General features: G+C 42.7%; 4 protein-coding genes across 4 annotated transcripts in view; all 4 read left to right on the top strand.

The window, feature by feature from the left end:
- The window catches only part of LOC135334403 (uncharacterized), a 130,826-nt gene that overhangs the window by 37,325 nt on the left and 69,200 nt on the right, over positions 1–24,301 (top strand). The gene's annotated exons all lie outside the window — the stretch shown is intronic.
- LOC135334380 (uncharacterized) lies at positions 49–10,349 on the top strand. The gene is made up of 10 exons (XM_064529533.1): positions 49–287; positions 1,105–2,780; positions 3,187–3,260; positions 3,755–3,864; positions 4,033–4,089; positions 4,382–4,475; positions 4,769–6,298; positions 6,788–6,976; positions 7,386–7,821; positions 8,129–10,349. Exons 2-10 carry the CDS (start codon positions 1,106–1,108, stop codon positions 10,207–10,209), a joined length of 6,246 nt encoding a protein of 2,081 aa, XP_064385603.1. The 5' UTR covers positions 49–287; position 1,105; the 3' UTR covers positions 10,210–10,349.
- Positions 19,489–20,583, top strand: LOC135333110 (probable serine/threonine-protein kinase drkC). Its single transcript, XM_064528032.1, has one exon. The coding sequence runs from the start codon at positions 19,489–19,491 to the stop codon at positions 20,581–20,583; it is 1,095 nt and encodes a 364-aa protein (XP_064384102.1).
- LOC135334404 (kelch-like protein 40) lies at positions 20,048–22,970 on the top strand. The gene is made up of 2 exons (XM_064529565.1): positions 20,048–20,856; positions 22,043–22,970. Exons 1-2 carry the CDS (start codon positions 20,629–20,631, stop codon positions 22,958–22,960), a joined length of 1,146 nt encoding a protein of 381 aa, XP_064385635.1. The 5' UTR covers positions 20,048–20,628; the 3' UTR covers positions 22,961–22,970.

Genomic DNA, 24,301 nt, shown 5'->3' on the forward strand with positions numbered 1-24,301 from the left:
AAGGTATGCAATTACCTATACAGTACAGCACGTGAGATTATTATTAATGATTGTAAAATTGAGAAAATTCCTCATGGCAAATTGATCCGTAATTACACCCTGAATATGACTCTAGTTTATATCTATTAAAGTTGAAAGGTTCTATAAGTATAGCGCTAGTGATCAAGCATTAGGTAGTAGTTTTCTACCAGTAGCCTAAGTCGGTTGTCCAAAGGTACGTGTTTGAAGCAAGAAGCGAAGATTGGAAGTCTCGCGCGTTGATACAAAAGATGTTGGCGATGTAATAGGTGAGTGTGTGTCTTTAGAGCTCGTAAAACCTTGTAATAAGCTTGTATAAATTACAGGGTATTGTTAATTTGATGTACATGTAATTACCTAGCCTGTACTGTACAATTACAAGTTCCTGTTCTTTTGCTGGTTTAGCTTTTGCTGGTTTAGCTTTTAGGAGATTACAAGGTGTTGTTATTTTGCTGTAGTTTAGCACCATAGGCAGTTCACTTTACCTATCCAGCAAGTTTTTGCTGTACTTGTGGTACAAGACCACAATTCCCTCTATAGCCTAGCCTAGGGCCGCCTTAGGCACTTAAGCTTTGAGTAGCTGTAGAACTGTAGCCATTGCTCTGCATATTGCAAAAGTTTCTGAGGTTTGCTTAGTCTCTGTATTAGTATTTTATTGTCTGTGTAAAGCTGTAGGTATTCTTTGTGTCGTTGAGAACAGAATCTTTCATTTTTGCAGAGATTACTTGTTTTGATAACCAATTATTCTGTTATAATTTGCATGAATTCACACACTACTACATGTAAACATGCAAGATGTACAGTTTGCCACTTCAGTTTTTAGATTGACAAAGATGATACAGTTTTGTGCAAACAGCGTTAATTTTCCCCCAGTGGCTTCTTGTGTTTGCATATAAATAATCAGCCCAGGTGTAAAATGAGCCATGCTTGATTGTCTGCATTGTATCAACACTACTTCAGAGTAAGTGTCCTCATAACCACAGAGGGTGTAATTGTGCTTTCAGAGTGTGGTACTTTTATCTGATCGGGCTAGTGGGAAAGGGAAAGAGTGTAATTACAACTGTGTTCTCTCCCTCCCTTGTGCAGTATGGATGAAGAACCTCTAGTGGCTACAGAAGAAGCAACGATCATTGACGATTACTCACACTCCATAGAAACTTTACTTAATCTACCGATCTTAATACACTCGATACTAAATTCTGAACACAATATGGATACACCTAATGAATCATCGACTAGTACGGAAGTTATCTCAGAGATCTCTGAAACACCGCTAATCGTCCCAAGTGAAACTTCACTAGATATTGAAGGGCAACGGCAAAAATCTCCTGATAAAGAAACGGACGAGTGCACCACTACACAACCTACTGTTGCGACGACAGAAGACCCAGTCACAGAAACGGAAGATAGAAGAGAAATGGCTACCACCTCAAGACCTGATGACGTCTCATCTGAATTATCGGCTACTGCTCAACAAGAGATCGTTGAAGATCCAATCGCAGAGACAGTCAAACAAACAGCAAAGACAGTCAAACAAATGGAGAGTATCACTGAGCAAACTGACAATCAAGGCAAAGAAACATTGATACAAGCAGAACAAACGAATGTCACCGTTGAACAAACTATTGAGCAAAATGATTCTTTTGAACTGGGAATAAACTCTAAAACTATTGAACCCTCGGTAGGCAATGTCACCACACCTCTCTCACCTGGCACTACATCGCAAGACGTATCTACTGCGAGGATTGAACCTACTATTATATCAGCTGCACAACCATGTGTCACTGGAAGCACTTCTATGGCTGCTAGAGAGCAAGTGGTTAGCTCACTTACGGCATCACTTACTCAATCAAAGGAAGTTATGATCATTGAAGCTGACAATAACAAGACCGAGAGTATTCCTCAAATGGACTCTACTACAGAGAGCACAACTCAAAGCAACCCTGATGACACACCCAAACTCAGCACTGAAGAGACTTTATCTTCTGTAACTGTGGAATCACCAAACGCTGTACTAACTCCCACCACCACGATTCAGGTTGATATACACAGCTCCTCTGCAAGTAAAGAGCCCTCACCTACTAGTACTGACCAGACGCCTCCATTGAAGCCACCGCCCAGTGCTACACTACCTACCACTCAATCTGCACCAACTACTACTATTGTTGAATCTCTGGTACAAATCGTATATCCTTCGATCGCAACTACCACCACAACGTTGGCTACCTTGTCCCTACAAACTGAACCTGTTGTATCCGTACGAACCAGCTCTGTATTTGCTATCTCAGACTCTACGCTCGGCAAACCTATTCTAACCTCTTCAGTACACGCCACGGCAAGCCCAATGTCCGTTATATCAACCCCTCGTATTTCTCCTCCCACACACGTACCCGTCGTCAAGGCTACTCACCAAATTCCACCCCCACTCCAAATACCGAAGGAACCTGAAGTGATGGTGGGTATGAGTGCAGAGAAACTAAAAGTAGGATGTGCTGAAGTGCTACAAAGCTCGGCAGAACTACTTAACCAGCAAAAAATCGAAATCAAGAGCAGAGAGGATGTTGTAGGAAAAGCCCCTCCTCAGGTTGCCGTGATACCGCCAATAATTGATCTATTCAGGTCTCAAGACCCGTCTCGTTATCTTGTTAAACAGCAAGGGCAGGGGCAAGGATCGATGCTTAAGAAGGGACGTGAGAGTGGTATTACCTCCATGGATAAGATGGGCCCTGTAGCTGTTTCTCAAATGTCATCCGTTCACAGAAGTGAGGATGAATAGTAGTGTATATGTATCTATCTCTGTGTTTTGTAGAAGCTGTGCATGAGTGTGGGATTGTATGATATCTGTAGGTGTACATTATGTTGTGTGGAAACCTTGTGCTTAAGATTCTGGCAAGCACTGCACAATGTGTGTTTGTGTGTGTGCTGTAGCCAGTGTGTCCGTGTGGCTGGCTACACTGGACAGGTGCACCAGGGTGTCATACAGGGGGGGGAAAGGGGGGATATCCCCCCCCTTTCAATTATGACTGAGTGTCCATAGCTGGGTATTGAAATAACAGTTGACCTTTTTTTAGCAACATTTTCTGGTTACTTTTCTCATTTCCCCCCTCTACTTCAAAATCCTGTATGACACCCTGTGCACTGCTAACTAGTTTATTTTTTTGTGTGCAGGCACTTTGGAGGGAAAGGCTCCCCACCAGGTGGCAAGGAGGATCTGGATGTCCTCTTGTAGGCCCTTGGACCCTGTGAGTGTGTGTGTCTGTGCTTGTGTTTGTGTGTGTGTGCAGCTACTCCATGTTTAGGTATCTATCAAAGTTGTCTCGTAGTGGTCTCAATAGTTGTGGTCTTGTTGCAAGATACCAAAGTTGTAGGAATTAGTGTGTGGGCGTTGTGGTGTTGTACTACCAAGTACCAGCCCAGAGGAGGTACGACATCCGCATGTCTTTAACATACACATTCCTTAGGTCAAAGTTCGAATGTGTGTGTTAAAGACATGCGGATGACACGCGGATGTCGTACCTCCTCTGGTACCAGCGTAGTAGGTACGTGATTGTGAAGTAAAGTATGTGAAGGGGAATACCCTACCCCTAGGAATGCCCTGGAGCTATCAAAGTAGTGTACACATGGCGATATCAATATATCACAGTGTTTGTGTAATACTGTACATGTAGTGTCTGCGAATGATATCACCACATCAGCATTGCTTATACTTGTGTGTTGCATTGACGTCCATGTGCAGGCCTCGTTGGAGCGTATCGGTGTGGACTCCAAGGGCAACATGTACTGGTACGATGGGGGCAAGAACATGTTCCTCTCTCCCGCTTCAAATGACACTGCCTACAAGCCAAGGTGATGATGTGCTGTGTGTATAATCGTGCTGCTACTGTCGCCTACGACCGACCACACACTAGACAGATTTCACTATTCATTATTAGGAAGTGTTTTTTGATAGCCATCTGTGAAGCACCATTCACTATACGTTGTGTGTTGACTGTATTGTATACCTGTGTCTTGCAGTGAGTCTGAGCTGCAGCTGGTGTGCAAGTCAATGGTGCAGTGGACTGCCAAACTGAAGTGAGTCCTTGTACAGTGTACTTCTCTGCAGATTGTAGTACCTCTTTGTTACTGACTCACCTTAAGCCATGCAAGTCCACCTGTACGTGAATGTGTACCTAGCTAGCTGCTCTATAATTATACAAAGCTACAAAAGTGGTGGTGGGGTTTGAAACAAAAAAAAACATGGTGTGTGCTTGTGGGATATTACACCTACGTATCCGCTTGATAAGTCCTTCTCCTGTCACCCCCCGGGAAGGGGATTGTGTTTGTCCCACTTGCTAATCTCTACCCCCCACCCCACCCCCACCAGGGAGTTACGAATGTCCAGTGACCAGCAGGCAGATACACAGCTGGCACAGACCATCAAGGACCAGTACATGAGCAGGGTCAGGGTCGCCACACAGGTAAGAGGGGGTGGGATATTGCCTGGCTTCATTTGGTGTTGTGTGGATAAATCAAACATTCACAATTTTCTCGATACACATAATTATATGCCACAATTGCTTACCAAGAAAATGCTTGACCTAATTTTGGCTGCAAAGTGTAGTTCAAAACACCTTTTGTTCCCCTAATTTTGATACCGTATCGATACGCTTGCCATACATGTACGTTATGCTAAAATGTGTTTCTCTACCCATGCTGACTAACCTTTATCCACCCACCCTCTCTCTCTCTCTCTCTCTCTCTCTCTCTGCAGCGCAAGCCCCGTGACGTCTCTGTATTACAGAACCTCCAAGCTGTACACGCTGCCTCCGTAGCCCTCAAGCAAGCACAACACAACAAGTCGCACATTGTCTCTATGGCTACATCGGACTCGTCCAAGGCGCCTCAATTCGTCCAATCAGCTTTCCCCCAGGGCTCGATCCTTGTCGTTCCCCACGGTGGTTCTGCATTCCACACAGTACTACCAATGTTCGGTTCAAACCCGATGATGATGCAGCAACCAGTAGCGGGTGTGACGGCCATTGCTGGCAAAGACAGCTCTCTACCCACTACCTCAGTCGCCACACAGGCCATCTCTGCCGTAGCCTCGAGCACAGTGATTCCGTCCAACTCAAGTGCCATGGCGGTAGCAACGAATGATTCGAAGAATGTCCAGCAATTTGAGACGAATACGAATCAAGAGACCAAACAAACAGCTATGGTACTTACAAACGAACAAGCGAAATCGCTATTTACAAGTGAGCAAGCGAAAGCTCTATTTAATGCCAACCAGTCGACTGTTAATATGCCGATGATTATGCCACCATCTTTGACTGGAAGCGTTTTGTCATCCATGATCCCCAACTATCAGCAGGCGTTTGCTTACTTTGCTCCTGTATGTGCAATGAAAGTCACCGACCCTGTCAAAATGGAGGACATTAGTTTCGAGTGCAAATCAATTGAAATTTCCGGTGAAGTTCCTATCAAGAGAGTTCTTATCGATGAACACAAAGAGGGATCTTCTGAAGATATCGAAGTGACTGATTCTGCAACTGAACAACCGAAAAAAATAGCTGAATCCAAACCCGAGACTGCCATTGTACAGCCAGCTATGTTTGAAGGCCACTCCTCTGCTGAAGTCATGTCGGCGAGGCTTCTTCTCTCACTAACTGGGCGTTCTGAGAACATGATTCCACAAGATAGCCGTGCCCTTTTTGAAAAAGCGGTATTATCGAAACCTCTCACTCGCGAGGAAGCAATAGCAATTTCTACTCCTGTTAGCTCCTCCCCTTCCAGTGGCCGCAAGAGAAAGCAAACACCTATCGCAAGTGCTAGGCCGAGTGTTTCTGATGATAGCTCTCTACCAATAAAGGGAAAACGTGGAAAAAAACCGAAGGCAGAGGGCGATAAAGTAACTCAAAAACGAAAAACACCTCAGAAAAAGAACCTCAAAGCAGATGCATCCACCCCAAACAAAATATCATTAACAGAGCCCCCTATTCCAAAAGTCGGTGACAATGAGTCTCTAGAGTCATCCCAAGCACTGGCTAGTATGCAACAGTTTAAAGCATCTCGTTCCTCAAAGCCTATGAAAGAGTATGTTATTGAGACTGATTCCGATTCTGATAGCAGCTCATCCGGTTCCAGTTCATCTCGTGCCAACAGTGATTCGTCGAGTGATAGCAGCAGTGAGAGTTCCAGCGAGGAGGAGGTGGTCCAGCCTAAGAAGGGCGTGTCCACTTGTGGGAGGGGGCGAGGAAGGGGGAGGGGACGAGGTCAGAGAGCTGCTGTGGACAGATCAAAGGTCTGTAAAATGGCAATGACATTGTAGTTTAAGTATTTGTATATTATGCGTTGGGGACCTTTGTTTGTGTACAGTTGTATACACGTACAAGTTAACGTAAGTAACTAACGTAGTACCGTATAGTGGGAAATTTTCGCGGGTGCACATTTTCTCTATTTGGCTCAAGAGCCCTCAGCAGAAATGTTCATGGGGGGTTCTAATCTTCGCGGTTCAATACCAGGAAACCGCACCCACCATAGCTTTGCATGTGAAATACCAGTGCGTGGGAGTTTATCCCAGTTTTAATTTTCGCGTTAACTACTGCATGCCCTCGAAAAACGCGAAATTTTGCACCGCACGAAAATATTCAGCTATAATTATGTACACGATAATTATAATCATGGTTTGTTTACATGTACATGCATATACTGTACATGACTGTACATACAATAAGATGTACATGGTGCATATCTCAACCCTTGTACCCATTCTCCTCTCCTAACTCTGCAGGTCAGCTCAGATGAAAGTGACGGTGGAGAAAAGAAACTGGCCAAACCTCAGGCCAAAAGAGGTGGGCGTGGCAGGGGAGGGGCTCCGAGGAAGCCTGCAAGCAAGAAGGCGCAGGAACACATTGTGAGCATCCCCACCAACATGTTCAACAGCAAACCACTCATTGGGAAGAAGAGGAAGGGACTAGAGGTGAGGGAATCTTATTTAGCACCTCATAATGAAACTAGCTTAATTTTCAGCAGCATGAACCGATTTCAATTTTTGTCTTTGAAAAGTTCTGTAGCTACAGTTTGTATTGGGAGATCTAGCTATCACATGACATGTTTTAGCGTTTTTTTCTCACAATTAATGATGAGGGATTTTGGTAACTGTCTTTCATTGTCTATAAATTGAGGACCATATTACACTACCATTTTGTATGCTACAAAGTATGCGTTTATAATACTTCTATGTGTATAATTCCGTGTACAATTAAAGAATATACTGTAACTTGTATTGATGGAGTCAAACTTGCATGCATGTGTGCATTGTACTTACTGGAGATGTATGTTTATGTATACGTGTACGTGTGCAATCATACCAGTTCTCATGTGTGCAGGGTGACTCCGAGAAGTCCTTAGATGCTAGCAAGAGGCCCACTACTGAATTTGTGGCCGACGCCCCCACCGATCTCGCCTCTCTCTATGCCAAAAAGGGGGGAGTCGATTTGAGTATCCTTAGTGAACTCACTCAAAGTGTATCTGGGGACGACGGTCTTCCCACTCGATCGAAACGTACTTGTGTCCGTGTACGTGAACAGATATCGAAGCTACAGGAGATCCTCGACGACGATTCCGACATAAAGCCAAGTCCGGGCAGTGCTGGGTCAAAGGTGAAGGGACGTGGCACTGGACGAGTGTCAACTGGTGGGCGGAGCAGTGATGTTGGGCTCCAGGACTCTAGTGTGGCTAACTCGGCTAAGAAATACAAACGTCCGGCATATAGCCAGTTCACACATAAGAGGCGAAAGAGGAAAAAGAAGTCACCTGAAGAAGGTAATAATTATGAGGAGTGTTTGTAGCTATATATTACACATGTGTTCAGTGTACATCATATAGAATTATTAGTGAGTATAAAACTGGCTTGCATATGATACGTGTACATGGTAACAGTGTACATGCAAGCCTGGTTTGATATTTTATCTGGTCCTAAAATATATGTAGCGAACTTTGCATTTACATAATAGTGTGTGCTATATAGGATTTGTATTACTCTCTTGGGTAGTATACAGTATACTGCATGTACAAGCTTGATTAGGTAATCTTTCCCTCTGTTGACTTATACTTTTGTTTTTTGCTACAGAGGCTCTGTGGCAGCCAGCCAAACAGCCTACTTCAGGAGAGAAGCTGACACCGATGTACGTATTCTCGACTACCTGGGCCAACAAGGCAGCTGCTACCGTTCAAGATGGCATGTACGATAACATCATAAAGTTCCACAAGGCCCAACCAAAAGGCCCTGGCTATTTGACTCTAGATTCAAAGCATAAGAAATCTCCATCACCGCAACCTAAGTCAGAATCCGAGGAAAGCGAAGAAGAAGCGGAGGACAGCAAAGGCGACTCAGATGACAAACCTCCACCCCCTAAGCGTGGAGCGAAAGGCAAGGCTAAAGTAAACACCTCAAAGAAAACTGTGACACCCAAGAGTGGGAAAAAACCTGTGAGAAAATCACCACTGATTCCAAAAGCTTTTCTGAGATCTAGTTCACGTTTACGAAAGCAACGAAACGATCCCGAGGAATTTGACTCGCCGAAGGAGGTAACACCAAACCACACCCCTAGCCCATCCCCTCCACCAGTCACAAGGCGTACCAGAGGCTCAACAGGAGGCAGGGTAACTCGTGCGTCTAGAAACAGTATAGACAAGCAAAAATCACCCGAGAATTACCCTCTTGATAGTGAATCCGAAAGTAATATCCCCCCGGCAAGAAAAAACGAATCAGATGATGATAAGTACAAGAGTGATGAAGAGACACTATCAAAGAAGCCACGACTAGAAGAGTCCAACATCGTAGGCACTTCTCCAGTTGGGAGTAGCCCTGGTAATCCACCGTCTAAAATTGAACCACCACCACCTAGTAAGGATGAAATCAACTACACTATATGTCATGGCACACCACGAGAAAAGACAGACGAAGCGAGTCAAGGCGTGCTTCTGAAACCAAAAGGCCCTCTACCTACAGCACCCATTGTAACACCTAGTGAAACTGCTTTTTCGCCAGAAGTTACTGGAGCAACAACCCCCACCCCACAAACTCAGCATTCTCAGGCCGTCGTAGCTGAGCAGAGGCCTCTGAACAAGGCCACACCTATTGAACAACCTCGGGAAGCTTCTGCGTGGAATCCAAACTTGGGGCACCAATTTGCCGGCATGCATCATGGATATCCACCTGTATACAACCCAGCCTTGCACGGAATGGCGTATCACGGACATGCACCAGCCATACACGGGAGCAACTATCCATTCCCGATGGCGTACCCTTGGAGCAGTGCACATCATCAACTTCAAGAGCAGCACAGACATTCTGCTCACTCTGCTGACGGTGTACAGTACATGAGAGTGGCGGAAGCTAGTGGAAGCTCAGCCATGGCGCATGCCACTACAAACAGCAGCGTTCTTCATCAACGGCAACAGCAGCAACACAGAGCTGCTCAGATGCAGTCAAGTGCTGCTCGTCCGACATTTGTAGCCGAAGCTCACTCGAATCAGCTCGCAAAACCACAAACGACGCTTAGCCTATCACATCCTCCATTACACACTCACACGTCTCCTGTGTCGGCATCGTCCCCTCTTGGACACCAGACACCCCACGCTTTTGCTCAACCAGCTTCGTTGAATCCAGACTATCACTTTGGCTCTCCCAACCCACAAGCACACTCGCCTCACTTCTCGTACGGCTTTGAGCAAGGCGTTTCTCCGTTGCAGCAGATGCATCTCTGGCAGACACAGCAAATGCAGTCTCCCCACCATATCTCGCAAATTGCTGGCATCCGTGCCCCTCACCTATCAACACACATGCATGCTCCCGGACTATGGTATCCGCCCACTCAACCGATGGCTCATTTCATGCAAGGAACTGGTGAAGTGCCTGCTGCACACTATAAGAAAGCCGCTGGTAAACCTGCAAAGCCGTTACCCCAGGACAAAGCTGGCGCCAACCACAACACGAATAATAATAACAATACCGAAACAGACACTGATGAACGAACCTTTCTCAACATTGGACCATACCTAGCAAAATATCAAGCTAAAGCGTTTCCGATGGCAACTGGTTCACCGAGTGATGTATCCCTCGCACAAATGATAGTCTCGGATGAAATTTCCAATCAGCAATCCCCTGCTGGTGGATCGTACTACTCATCAAATGCTGCTGACAGTTGAAATTGAACATTCAATGACTGGATTTGTATGAAAAATTAGTTATTGCTACTTTTGCACAAATTTAGGGATTTTGGTATTGTCTTTTTATAATATGCATCTTTTCTCTGTACGTATAAATATAATTCTGTCTACATGTTATATATACTATACAAAAGATAACATAATGAAAGCACTGCAGCGCGGGTGCTGATGCCTCGGTGGAGCTGTCAAAGCTACATAACATAAAGCTAATTGCTATAAATTATTATAGTAGTAGCTTTTATATTAATCATGATGTAAATTTTGCTGCATGCAGAATTAGAGAACTCAAACAAGTGGGTTATGATCGATCATGACTGTTGTTAAAAAGGGTTGATGCCAAGAGTCAAAGTCTAATTATAAATGAATGAAAGCACCGCGGGTGCTGATGCCTCGGTGGAAGCGCCAAAGCTACATAACATAAAACTACTAATCATAACTAATATAGCTAGCTTTTATACACACAATTATCATGATGATATAATTTGATCGATGCCAAAAGTTCAAGTCTAAAATTAATGGCTGCAAGTCAGCAGACCCTTGCAGCTCTCTGCTCACTCTTGCAGCTACCAATAGCTAGCGTTCTAGTGCAGAGCTAACTACTAAGTAGAGTAGTAACACTCGGTGAACAAGTTTTGCTACGGACTCTTCTGAAAAGGCTGCAATGGCATTCCAAGTAAGCAAAACTAGGCATAACTCGAGAACGAAGCATTATTTTGCAAATCCACGAATTAAAATCCAAGTAAACATGACTAGAAGCCTATAGAAACTCTTACTTGCACTTGATTCATCCTTGGGCAGCTGTAGCGGTCTACACACACACACACACACGCGTACACAGACACACTACCGTATACCTCGCTTGCGCATGCGCACCGAGGCATAATTAATGGCTGCACTGCACAAATGTTAGTCTGCAGAGGCATGGCCTTATGCACTCTTGATTGTACCCGTCCTTTTGAGAGCGGCCTGGAATCGAGGCTACACCTCACCTGTATTGCATAATTATTGGTAACCGGTTAGCTACACTTGTCTGTCCTGTTTGCATCAACATAATTATTTCATAAAATAAAAAACCATCCTTTATTGTATCTATTTGAGATTTAAGGTAGCTAGATCTACTTGCTGTCTGTAAGGCTGTAAAAATCACCACGATCAAGTTTTCTTTACAAGTAAGATCAATTGAATATCACACATTAATTAAAGTCTAGATCTACCATAGATATATACAGGGTTTTGCAGAATTCTTGCAACAGGGCTAAACAGACACAGCAATGACTTCCATATATGGAAGTCAAGTCAACTGCTGACTTAAAATATTGTGTGTACTATGCAGGGTGTCATATAGCCTCGATTCCAGGCCGTAATTGTTAGGCCTTGAGAAGGAGGCTAGGTGTCATACTGCTCATACAGAGGAGGGATATGATTATATCCCTCCTCTGGCTCCAATCCCCCCCCCCCTAAAATGTGCATTTAGGTACTCAGTTGTATTTGAGTGTCCATAGCGGTAGGGTATCGAAATAACTGTTGACCTTTTTTTTTATGTTCTGGTGATGTTTCAAATGGTAATGTTTGAAAGTCCCCTCTCTAATTGCAATTGTATGACACTCTGGTATGTGTATAATTATTTGAATGGCTTGAATTGAAAGTTGTCCTGTGAGCCTAAAAGAGAGCATCACAAGATCAGGAGGACATCCTGACAAGATTTAAGGTGGTGCATGGACGGTGTACCAGGTGGAAATGTCGTAAAGTTGGTGACAAGACAATTTGCTTCAACTGTGTACAGAACTGTTGCTCTTTTCAATGACACCCTGATAAGCATTTCCATGGTGCACCACCCACCACCTTAATTAAATCTTGTGAATAAGCTGATGCTCAGGCTCCAGGACATCTTTCAATTCAAAATACAGATACCTGCACATGTACAATAATAAAAGTAATAATAAAATTAATACAGGGTTTTGCAAAATCCTTGCAACAGGGCTAAACAGACATTGCAATGACTTCCATATATGGAAGTCAACTAATAATTATTTTGTGTACATGTACATGTATATGCAGCATACAGGGATGTATGATTATTCCCCTCTGGCTCCAATCCACTCAGTCATACGACTGAGTATCCATATAGCCGGTAGGGTATTGAAATAACTGTTGACTTTTTTTTTTATGTTCTGGTGACTCTTCAAAATCCCCTCTAATTCAAAATCCTGTATGACAGACACCCTGGTATGTGTATAATCATTTGAATTGAAATATGTCCAGAGAGCATCAGCTTATATTCATAAGTTTGTAAGAACTGTTGCTCTTTTCAATGATATACCGGAACAGTTGATAAATGACACCCTCCAAACAGTGGTATTGGCTGATATTGATAAGCTTGAAGACAGATGCCTTGCCCCTTAAGGCCTTATATTGTAACCAACATTTCAGGATGACCATTGAAAATTTGCATGTCTTGAAGGTATGCTCCTCTCACTTCTTTGCTTTGCCATCTTCTGTCTGGTTATTATTTTGAAGAATGCAAAAACCTCCAAATGGTACTAAAAACAACTGATAATGATCAGTCAATACACAGCTATGCCAACACCACATCACAACAATATTTGCCTTGCATCCACCTGGTGTACCATACACCACCTTAATTAAATGTTGTGAATATAAATAAGCTGATGCTCTCTTAGGCTCGCAGGACATCTTTCATTATACATAATGATATACCTGGACATGTACACTATAATATTATTATAAGTCAGCAGTTGACTTCCATATATGGAAGTCATTGCTGTGTCTGTTTAGCCCTGTTGCAAGAAGATTTTTGTGAAACTATAAATGCCATGAGAGAAGTTTGAAGCACATACATGATAAATATATCGGTGTATCAATCTGTATGACAAGTATCAATCTTCAAAACATCTTTCAGTGGAAGCTCTGAGCGATCATCAAGTTACTAGAAACAACACAAACCAGTAGTCATTTTATGCTTCCAAAAATACTTCTAGCTCCGTGTTCTTGCTCTTATAGGATACTTTTTACCATTCTGGAGGGCTACACGAAGCGTTTTTTCGTTTCAGGCCAGGAAACTCGCACAAAACAAAAATATGTACTTAAAATGGCTGACAGAGCCAAGGAAAACAGCCTCTTGTGAGCTTTCAGTAGCCTTTTTTAAAAATATCTCTTCGTGTGGCCCTGCATATAGTTCAGCTACAGTATACTGCACCTAAGCTATCTATTAAAAGTGTCTATTCGAGCCATGAAATGACTACTGCGTTTCAGCTGGACTTCCAGCTCATTCTCGCTGGAAAAGATCACTAGATCTAGCTCATGAATAATTAATGAGCAAACGGTTGACCGTAACCTTGAGCTGGGTCAATTAAAATGTGTTCTAGCTGTATGAATTTTGCAAGCTGTGCTGTGTGCTAATGCCTCTCATCATATTTTGCTTCGCTCCACATTTTTAGAGTGTGTATATATAGAAGGTCATTATTGTTGACATGTTGTGAACATGTCATGAACAACTTGGAGTAATCAGTATGACCCCCAAGTTTTCAGTATTTGTAAAGATAAGACAGGAAATACATACCACAAAGTATTTAATAGTTTCGTAAGGATGACATCACAAAAACTAAAAGGAAATTTTGCAGGTGAACATTTTCGCTATTTGGTTCGAGAGCCCTTAGAATAAATGTTTTGCAGTTGTAGTATTTGCGTTTCAATACAGTAAGAACTTCGCTAATCCGAATAGAGCGGGACTAGACCCCATCCGAATACATGAAATTTCCGGATTAACAGATGTCATTAATTGATTATGAATATCATTAACGAAGACACTTTTGTACATGTATTATGATATTACTGTGGCCAGAAGGGAAGCTGCTAGCTAGAATAGTCTTTATCTCAACTTTCTCTCCAATACAGTGAGTCTTGTGAGCTCTTTCTTCGTTTTCTTTGCAGTGACCATTGTCTTGAGCAGTTTATCATTGCTGATTTAGCTAAGCAATTTACATTGCGCATGCGCAGTACTCTATTCTACTGACAGCCCCTCCTCTTTTTCAGTTTGCTATTTTGTCCGGATTTGTGAGGTTTCGGATTAAAGGGGTCCGGATTAGCGAGGTTCTACTCTACCAGGAAACTACACCCACCAAGAGCTTTGCATGTGAAATACCGGTGCATGGGAGTTTCTCCCATGTGCATTAACTAGTCTATACTCTGCCCTTGAAAAACGTGAAATTTTTGTACCTCACAAAAAATGTTTTGCTATATGGCCATTATTGTTGAAGCCAGTAGACTTTAACTAGGATTGGCACCACTGTTGTAGCTTTTTAGTACTTTTCACATACCTTACTACCCCGTGTAAACGCGCAGTGTGTCTAAAACTCAAAGCACTAAAATGATGTTAAAGTATAGCTCGAATAGACGCCCATATGGGCCTCTAATTGAATAGGTGCTTTTATTGTAGTTTTGAGGCTCTGCTCATGCCAGCTAATTGAATTGTCAACTTCAATTAATAAGCCACAAAGGAAATAAATGTAACAGCTGAGATAAATTAGTGAGATAAATATAGTTGCTGCATAGATTCAGTCACTGCAGGCATGGAGTCAGTCAAACCTAAAAATTCATTGTCACCATCACTGTCTTCAGACTCCAGCTTTGCTTCGACATTTGACGCAATTTACATCAGCACAGTCTTTTTCGGGTTCGTCTTCATCCAGATCAGCAAATGAATCAGTATCTATCTCCCTCCGGCCTGATCTTCATTTAAAAGTTGCTGGGTCTTCGTCAAAATGAGAGGTTTGGCAGGGGAAGCTTCTTTTCCTTCCTTCATACATGTGATGGCATCATCTTCTACACCATCCAGAGATACTGTGACTCCACAGAATGAAAAGAGCCTTTGATCAAATCTGTCGGCATGCAGTCGTTTCCATGCGCCTCCTTGACCCACTCACAAACAAGTTGCTTGGTTGGTGCTCGCCCATCGTGTATGTTTTCTCCCCTGTAGCCATCCAATCGTCATATAAATCCCGGTAGTGACCCTTGAATGGCTTGTTCCAGCATACATCTGGTGCCTACATATATATCAAAGTAGTGAGCACTTTTACATACCCACCTGTATAAGCTTCCATATAGGTTGGGACGTTGGTTTTCTTCCACCTCCACTGAGTCTTTTGCCCAGTTGCCATTAGATCATCCTTTTGCTTCCACCATTCTTGTACTCTCTTTCTGTCAACTGAAAACACCTTTCTAGCATGTAGTCTGGCCACGCCCTCCCCTACTTGTATTGCGGGGCTGGAATTCGAGACTATAGCTAGCATCGTTCTTGCTTTTCTTCGATCATAGCATGCATGCATGCTCAACTACTTTCAGCTTAAATGCTGCTGTGTAGCTTCTTTTAAGCTTTCTAGTTTCCATATTAAACTCTTGACTACTCTGACAGCTCGATCCAGGAGCTAGCTGTATAGCTGCAGCTGTGGATGTCAACACGTGCTCAACACATGCGCGAGTATAACTATTTGAGGGAGCGCGTTTATTAGAAAAACAGATTTAATACTTCAAATAGACGCGCATTGCACGAAGAAATGAGGTGTGCGTTTACGGATAGTAGGGTATATTTAAACTGTTTTGTAGTACGGAAGCCATGCATAGCTATAGAAAAAGTATGCTAAATATGAAAGCACCGCGGGTGCTGATGCCTTGGTGGAGGTGCCTGCCAAAGTGTTAAGCTATAGTTAGCAGCCGTACTATTATTAAGCACACACATGTACACTATTTATTACATCACACATGCAGAGAATGGTGAAAAAGAGTGAGAAAAGATCGACCATGAGTGTTGCTAAAAAGGATTCCGAGAGTTCAAAGTCCATTGGCTGCAAAAGCTAATGGCTTTGCAGCTCTTTTCTCACTCTTGAAGCTACCAATAGCTAACATTCTAGTGCAGGGCTAACTACTAAGTAGAATAGCTAAGTCTGTTATATCAACAAATTTTTACTATGCAAGAGTCTGCAACAGCCTTCAAAGTAAGCAAAACTAGCCATAACCCGAGAGCGAAGCATTGTTTTGTAAATCCACTAATTGCAATCCAAGTAAACATGACTACAGAAGCCTGTAGAAACTCTTGCACTTCATTTATCATTGAGTAGTAGCTGTAACACTCTGCACACAGACGTACAAACACACTACCGTATATACCTCGCTGCATGCACATGCATACCCACCCAAGGCAAACAGATGCCATAGACTAGGATCTACAACTATAGTATAACCACAGACCAATTCTGTGGTTAGGAGGTTATATAGAACATGGGTTGGTGGTCAAAATAATTCATTTTTAGCTCTAATTGCAGAAGTATTGAGTTATATTATAGCTACAAAACTGCTCCCTCCATGGTTGCAATGGAGTACAGCTAAGTGATTCTATAAGCTTCTAGTAATGATATCTTGCAAACAAAATAATATACCGGCTTAAATGGCTATAGTTTTGCTTACCAGTACATTGAAGGCCATTGCAGTCCCTCCAGAATCAGGAATAGTAAAATCTGTTTGTAGATCAAACATTTTTTACTTGAATGACGTTATATTAAGCCACGTAAATGGACTATGAGCGAGGACCGACCTTCCGTTAAGACGTGTACTAGATTCAGTGGTATAAATTACAGGAGGTTAATGTCAGGATTTGTCTTTGCTGCAACTATAGTTGCAGCCCAATCAGATCACAGCATTTCTAATATGGTCGGTGTCGATCACGTCCGGTTGTGCAACCGCAAGCAAGGTAACATCCACTTCAGAATACTAATTTTCATAAGCTGCTATCATCGTGTTACAGAATGCAGCAAGACAAATCCTGATATTAGTTGAACAAACCCGACTTCCCGTCCTAACGGAAGGTCAACTAGTACGTGTACCCCTAGTTTTTCGGTATAGCAGGTATATTTCGAGGGTATAAATGTTCACGGTTTTTGCTGATTAATCATCTACCGCGAACATTTATACCCACGAATTTAATATCGCATGCATGCATGCTGCAGAAAGGCTGCTATTCCGCGAAAACCATTCTAACGGTTATTTCGAGGGATATAACATCCTTACAAACTTGTCTGTTATTTGGAGATTCCACTGTAATACAGTGTATGTGGAAGAGGAGATTAATGAAACAAAAGTCTATATCAATCTTCAAGGATAAGCATAGATCTATGACGATAGGGCAGTTTAGTGTTGTTATGACATTGTGCATTTCCTGTCAAATGAATGTATGCCTCGGTTGCGCATGCGCAGCAAGATATAATTATGGTAGTGTGTGTGTGTGTGCATGTAGACTGCTACAGTTACTCACTGATCAAAATGCTTCTATGGCTTATAGTAACTTGGATTTCAAATTGCAAAATAATGCTTCGTTCCGAGTTGGTTATAGTTTTGCTTACCAGCCATTGCAGACTGTTTAGACTCATGCATAGCAAAATCTTCCGATATAACTTTGATATCACCCTAACGAAACGTATTACTTTTGTTGAAATGGCCATTGATGCAGGTGAGTTGAATTTGGTCCTACTATATACTATGCTAGTGATAGACACTCTTCAAGAGTAGCAGGACCACACCTGCACTGTGCATAGATGGCCACTTCAGCAAAAAAAATACGTTGTTTTAATTATAATGCAGACAGGATTTATTGACCCTAAAAAATGTTGGCGGTTCTTTGTTTAACCGCACGCGGGCATTAGGAACAACTGTACGCATTTAGTGTGCACAAAGCTTCCGCGCGTGGTTAATTGTCGGGAAAACGGGTGTGACCGGAAGTAGGCGAAACCTCAAAAGATTTCACGCTGTGCGCTCGTTAGTTTGGAACCCCCCTTTCATTTTTCCTGGATCCGCCACTGCTATAGCAACTGCGAACTACCGACTGCAAACTGCGAAACACCAACTATAGCGACTGTGAATTACCAACTAGCAACTGCAAACTACCAACTAGCTACATGAATAAACTATCAACTGTCAACTATCAACTATACGAGTAGCACTCATGGCCACTATAGAAAGGAGCTGCAAAGATGCATGCACTGCATGTGTAGCAGCCATTAATTTTAGACTTTAAACTTTTGGCATCCTTAGTGATTATTTCACTCCTTGAGTTTCCCCATGATTATGCCTAGACTAGAAACCACTCCCCTTCTCTCTAGGAAAAAGGGACTGGCAAGCTGCCGTGTTGAGAGTTGTCCCATTGGAAGAATTACACAAAATGCGTAACGCGTGGGTGATATCCGCCAGTGATGTATTTACACTCAAGGGCGACAATATTTTGTGCAGTAATAGTTAGCGCATGGGCGGGTATTTGTGACGTTTGCATTCTTGTGGGAGTGTGACATTCTTCACGCACTGGGACAACTCTCAACATGGCAGCTTACCAGTCCTTTTCTCCCAGAGAGAAGGGGAGTGGTTTCCAGTCTAGATTATGCCTGCATGCAGCTTTTACTCATCCACTGAGGCATCTAGTGCTTTCATTAAAAAAAGGTGGATCTGCGAAGCGGTCAGAGTTCGCATGCTTCTGGCTGCTTTGCATCTCTTTTGTCTAACCACTTTAATGCAAGGTAGGGGCGGATCTAAGGTGGGGCTGCTGGGGTTGCAACCCCACCAAACACTCTCATGAAAACAATGCAGTAAAACTGAGGGTGGAGCTGAGTGTTTGCAACTGAATGAGTAAAGTCTAAGAGGTGTATAGCTAAGCAGAGTATTGTGGTTTTAGCTGCAAGCTTTGAAATATGAATATAGATCATCTCATACACAGGTGATCTTGAAACTGCTAACTGTTTTGCTCATTAACTATTATCAGTTCTACATAACGTAGTTTTAGGCTGATTTGCATGATGCTTGGAAATCAAATAGTAGAAAGAGACCAGCCCAGTACCCATGCAGCCAGCTGACTTCATTCTCAGAGAGAAAGTGAGAGAATGTATATCATATGATTTTTGTGCAACGTCAATGTACGTCATCCACGAAGGCATTCAATGCAACACTATTTTCTGATTGTGACATCGCATTGTACGTAGTTCGCGCTGGTGTACTATACTAATTATTACGGCGTCATATGCAATTAATGGGGGTAATAATTGGTGAAGGGTGCGTGGCTCATAATTTGTATCGTCTCACAATACCCTTTTTTATACTAAGGCTATATAGCTATACGTACATAATTGATTCGTTATTTTCTATAGTTGGATTGCATAATTCAATATTTCGTGCTTTCTATTCACACATACAGTAACGAAGACAATGGCTGTAAATCCACAAGATTTCGAGCAGTTTATCCTGAGACGAATTCGCATCACTGAGAATGAGTTGGGACGAGGTTCCTACGCTGTTATCATGGAGCTAGAGTATCAAGGACTGAAATGTGCTGGCAAGAAGCTTTACCAAGTTCTCTACGAGACTGGAATTGGGCATGCAGCACAAAGGTATCTGGAGGAATGTCACCTGCTCAGTCAAACTAGGCACCCCAACATTGTCCAGTTTCTGGGAGTCTGTTTTGAGGAAGGCTTACAGTTTCCCATCCTAGTCATGGAGTTCCTCCCCACCAACTTGACCAGCTGTCTCGAGCGCTACAGTATTCTCCCCGACGAGATCAACTTCTCTATCCTCCATGACGTCTCACTGGGCCTGGTCTACCTCCATGGCCAAACACCAGTCATTGTGCACAGAGACCTCTCAGCCAACAATGTCCTCTTGTCCACCAACATGACGGCCAAGATATCCGATCTGGGGGTTGCTCGAATATTAAACCTGACCCCCCTTCAAGTGAGTCGAATGACAGAGACCCCTGGCACCCCAGCATACATGCCCCCCGAAGTGATGATTGCTGACCCCCACTACGATACCAGTCTGGATGTGTTCTCATTTGGGATAATGATGATTCACACCTTCACAGCAGAGTGGCCACTACCAAAGATCGGCCCCAACAGAATCGATCCTGCTAATCCCAATAGTCTGATACCAGTGACTGAAGCTGAACGACGTGAAGAGTTTCTTCGAAAAATTCCCCCAAACCACCCTCTGATGGACCTCATCATGCACTGTCTCAGCAACAACCCTCAGCAAAGGCCTAGAGCAGCGGAGATAGTGGGTCGGATGGAGACCGTGGAACTTGAACACCCTCCCTCCATTGAGAACAGGGTGGAGATGCTCCAGCGAGTGAGTGCCCTGCTGACAGAGAAGAGGGAGCTTGAGGAGGAGGTTGTGAGGAAGGACTCGACAATCCAGGAGAGAGAAGGAGAGATCGAGGCACTGGCAGAGGAGAAAAGACGACAAGAGGAAAAAAGTGAAAACACTGTCGAGCGTGTGCAGTTGGTGCACTTCATGGAAACTGATTAAATTAAATTAGAGATTGAAGATCTTAAAGGTCAACTTGAAGATAAAATGACAATTGTTAACACGCAAGAGGAATTTATTGCTTCAAGAAATGCTAGGATTGTGGAATTAGAAACTCAATGTAAGCAATTCACTGAAGAGGTGGACCAACAAATTGCTCACAAAAATTCGATCATTGCCTCCAAGGACACTTCCCTTCAGAAAAAAGAAGCCACCAATCAGAGTTTGAACGACCAACTCACCAAAACTAGAGACTACCTAACCAACAAACCTCAGGTGAGCTTATTGTACCACTAAATGCACAAATCTACAGTTTTTTGTATCACCTTAACAGAAGTGCCAAGTCCAAAGCTTATACTGTTCCAATTGAGCGCTAAGTAATTTCTAGTTACTTTTGGTAGTACCTATAACATAATTTATACAATCTAGATAATAATGAAAGTTGTCCTGTGTAATAATGCTGCTTTGTTAAATACGACTTATCATCTGATGTTAGCATGAGATTAGCAGGGGCATAGCCAGGATTTTGGAGAAAGGGGTGCTATCATAGATGAAAGAGGGCGCGAAGCGCCTGATTTTTTTAGCTGCGCAGCGCTGAAATTTAGTTGACCGGAAGCCACACCTCTTATTAATGATGTCATAATTAACTTATCTGTAGAAATTCGCTTTAAGAATATGCCTAAAGCTGTGGCAGGAAAGTTATCCTTCCTTACTAGATAGAAGTGGTCTTCCCACTTTAATGAGGAGGAGGCAACAGATACGTCTAATCTTGTACAAGTTTTTCATGAAAGTTATTGAGTTCCCGACAGCACTGGAGCAGAGAGAGATGAGATACGAACACAGGCACCCAAATAGTGTCCAGCTACAACTCCCATATGCGAGGAAAAAATCTTCAAAAACTCTTTTATGCCAAGAACTATGTCTGAATGGAATTCACCGTGCTTCGTTTCGATGTATGTACTATTTCCTCGATCTCTGAATTTAAGAGCAATATAGTGTAATTGTCTGTTATATATTGTCAAGTTGTAGGTTGCAGATTAGCATTAGCATAACTGCTATATTTTTGTTGACCTTTGCTATTGCATAGATTTGTTGCTATAAAAAATATAAAAATTAAGTTGGGCGTGGCTGAACCTTTATTTGCATGAGAAGTTGGCCATGCACCATCACAAAAGAGAACTAGTTCATAGATTTAAGAATAGCTCACCGTTTAGAGACTGAATCGTTTTCCTTGCTATACTAGCTAGCTAACAGCCTAACTGCAGCAAGATCTGGAAGAGAAGGGGTGCTCAGCTAGATAATCAGATACATTTCTCTGTCGGATTTGTATACTTAACTCGGGCTGGTTGGGGGTGCTCAAGTACCCCTAGCATCCCTAGCACCCCCTGGCTACGCCCCTGATTAGAGTGACATTCCAAATGCCTTTAATTACGTGCAATACACCAATCATTGCATTCTCCAGTCCCTACAGGTTCAGTTGTCCTATAGTCAGTGCTCTGAGGCTCCAGTGAAGATGTCTACTGGACTAGCGATAACCATCAATGGCAAGATCTATTATGGTGGAGGTGACTGTGACGATGATAACAAGTACTATGTCTACTGTTACGATCCGCCACAAGACGTTTGGTCAACTCTGCCCAAACTTCCTGTACGCTATTTTGGTCTAGGGCAAGTCAAACGCGAACTGGTAGCAGTTGGTGGTAGGGATTTATCCGGCCCTACATCCAACGTGGTATATGTGTTTAACAAAGGAAAAAGTTGGAAACGGACAATTCCACCCATGCCCACAGCGAGGGATTCACTAACAGTCGTTAGTCTCCCAACACATCTGGTCGTAGCAGGAGGTCGGTTGGTCTCTCACTCTAGTGTCTACACTGATAATGTTGAGATCTACAACATCAGCACCTCCCAGTGGAGCGAGACAGATAGACTACCGTATGCTTGTCTTGACCAAAGAGGAATTGTCTGCAACAACACAGTGTACATAATGGGTGGTTCGGACGGCAATCGTCTAAACAAGGTGTGTGCTGCTCAAATCGACAAGCTCATCACAGCAGACCGACAGGATGATGGGAATGCCAACAAAGCCGACTCTGTCTGGAATATAATACCCAACACACCCTCGTATCGCCCATCAGCTGTAACGATATCCGGCACTCTCTTTGCTGTTGGTAGACTGGATAGTGAAAGAGAAGTCACTCAAAAGGTTTACGCCTACTCATCCTCGATGAACTCCTGGCTCTACGTTGGTGATCTACCATCTCCTGTAACATTCGCTGCCACTGTATCACTGTCTCCAACGGAGTGCCTTGTAATTGGAGGATGGAATGCAACAGAAAGACAATCTACTGTGCATAAAATCACTGCAGCTATTTTTTAAGTATATTTTATATGGCTCAAATTTTTTTTTCTTGAGTGAATATTGATGAGATTGACTTAGTTGCTATGGGAGGTGATTACCGCCAAAATTAGCAGTTAAAAAAATGATGCTGTTTTTTTTACAGGAAAAAATGGTGCTGTTTTTTTACAGGTGTGTTTTAAAAAATGGTGCTGTTTTTTACGGAGGGTTTAAAAAAAATGGTGCTATTTTTTTAACAGAGGTGTGTTTTAAAAAATGATGCTGTTTTTTTTTACAGAGGATTTTAAAAAAAATGGTGCTGTTTTTTTTACAGAGGTGTACGTGTTTTAAAAAATGATGCTGTTTTTTTACAGAGGGTTTTAAAAAAATGGTGCTGTTTTTTACAGAAGTTTTGTACATGCACTGAGTGAGATCTTCTTTCTTGCCTCCACTTTTAAGCACATGGTAGAGGCAAAAAAGAAGGACATTACGATTTGCAATCTCCATTTAAAATTAATGTATCAGAACGCGTACAATTAAGCTCACACCTTTAAAAATGTTTATCTAGAAGATACGTAGAAAAGCTCAATTAACGCTCAGCAAAAGCAACTATATAAACACTCACAGCTCTCACAGTGACAGGTCAGGTGATGCATGCACACAATATTCATAAGATCATTAGTTTTGATTACCATACGGTACTTATTCTATTTAAAGCGACCCTCCAAATATGCGACACCCTCGATCTTTTCCAATTTTCTGACCTCTAAAAGTAGCGACTGCGGTAATCATACAAACGCACATTGTCATATTGTACTAATTGTGCCTATAATATAATTATAGCAACATGCACCCATTCTATTGCTAGCCCTGAGCCTCTGCCCATGCATGAGCAGACAAGGAACTTGTATTGTAATTATATCAACATGTGTCTCCCCCCCCCCCCCCCTCAGCCTGCTACCATCTGCATGCAGTGTTAATAACTTCACTCACACAATGTCACCCTCCATGTTAAGAGCACTCTGATAATATAATTATACCGGCCAATATAGTTATAAATTATGCTTGTTGCACAGTGAGTGGGCAGATCAAAGCAGTACTCTGCATATGGCATGTTGCATCATTATTGAGAGGGATATGTGGCTGGAGAACAATATAGGTTAGGACACAGATAGCAGCAATGCACTTCCATTGTGACTTTACAATGCAATTGTTACATTTGATGTGATCATGTAATACTCGCAAAATGCAATTGTCTTAATTCGGTAAACCACTGACATTTATTACTCATGTGACACACCAAACACCAAAAAATGGCCTCCCCTCAATTGAGTGGCTACCAGTGTGAGGGTGTGGAGAGTGTGGAGGATTACGAATGCCCCC

The sequence above is a fragment of the Halichondria panicea genome, chromosome 3, assembly GCF_963675165.1.
Source record: "Halichondria panicea chromosome 3, odHalPani1.1, whole genome shotgun sequence".
In the NCBI taxonomy this organism is placed as follows: domain Eukaryota; kingdom Metazoa; phylum Porifera; class Demospongiae; order Suberitida; family Halichondriidae; genus Halichondria; species Halichondria panicea.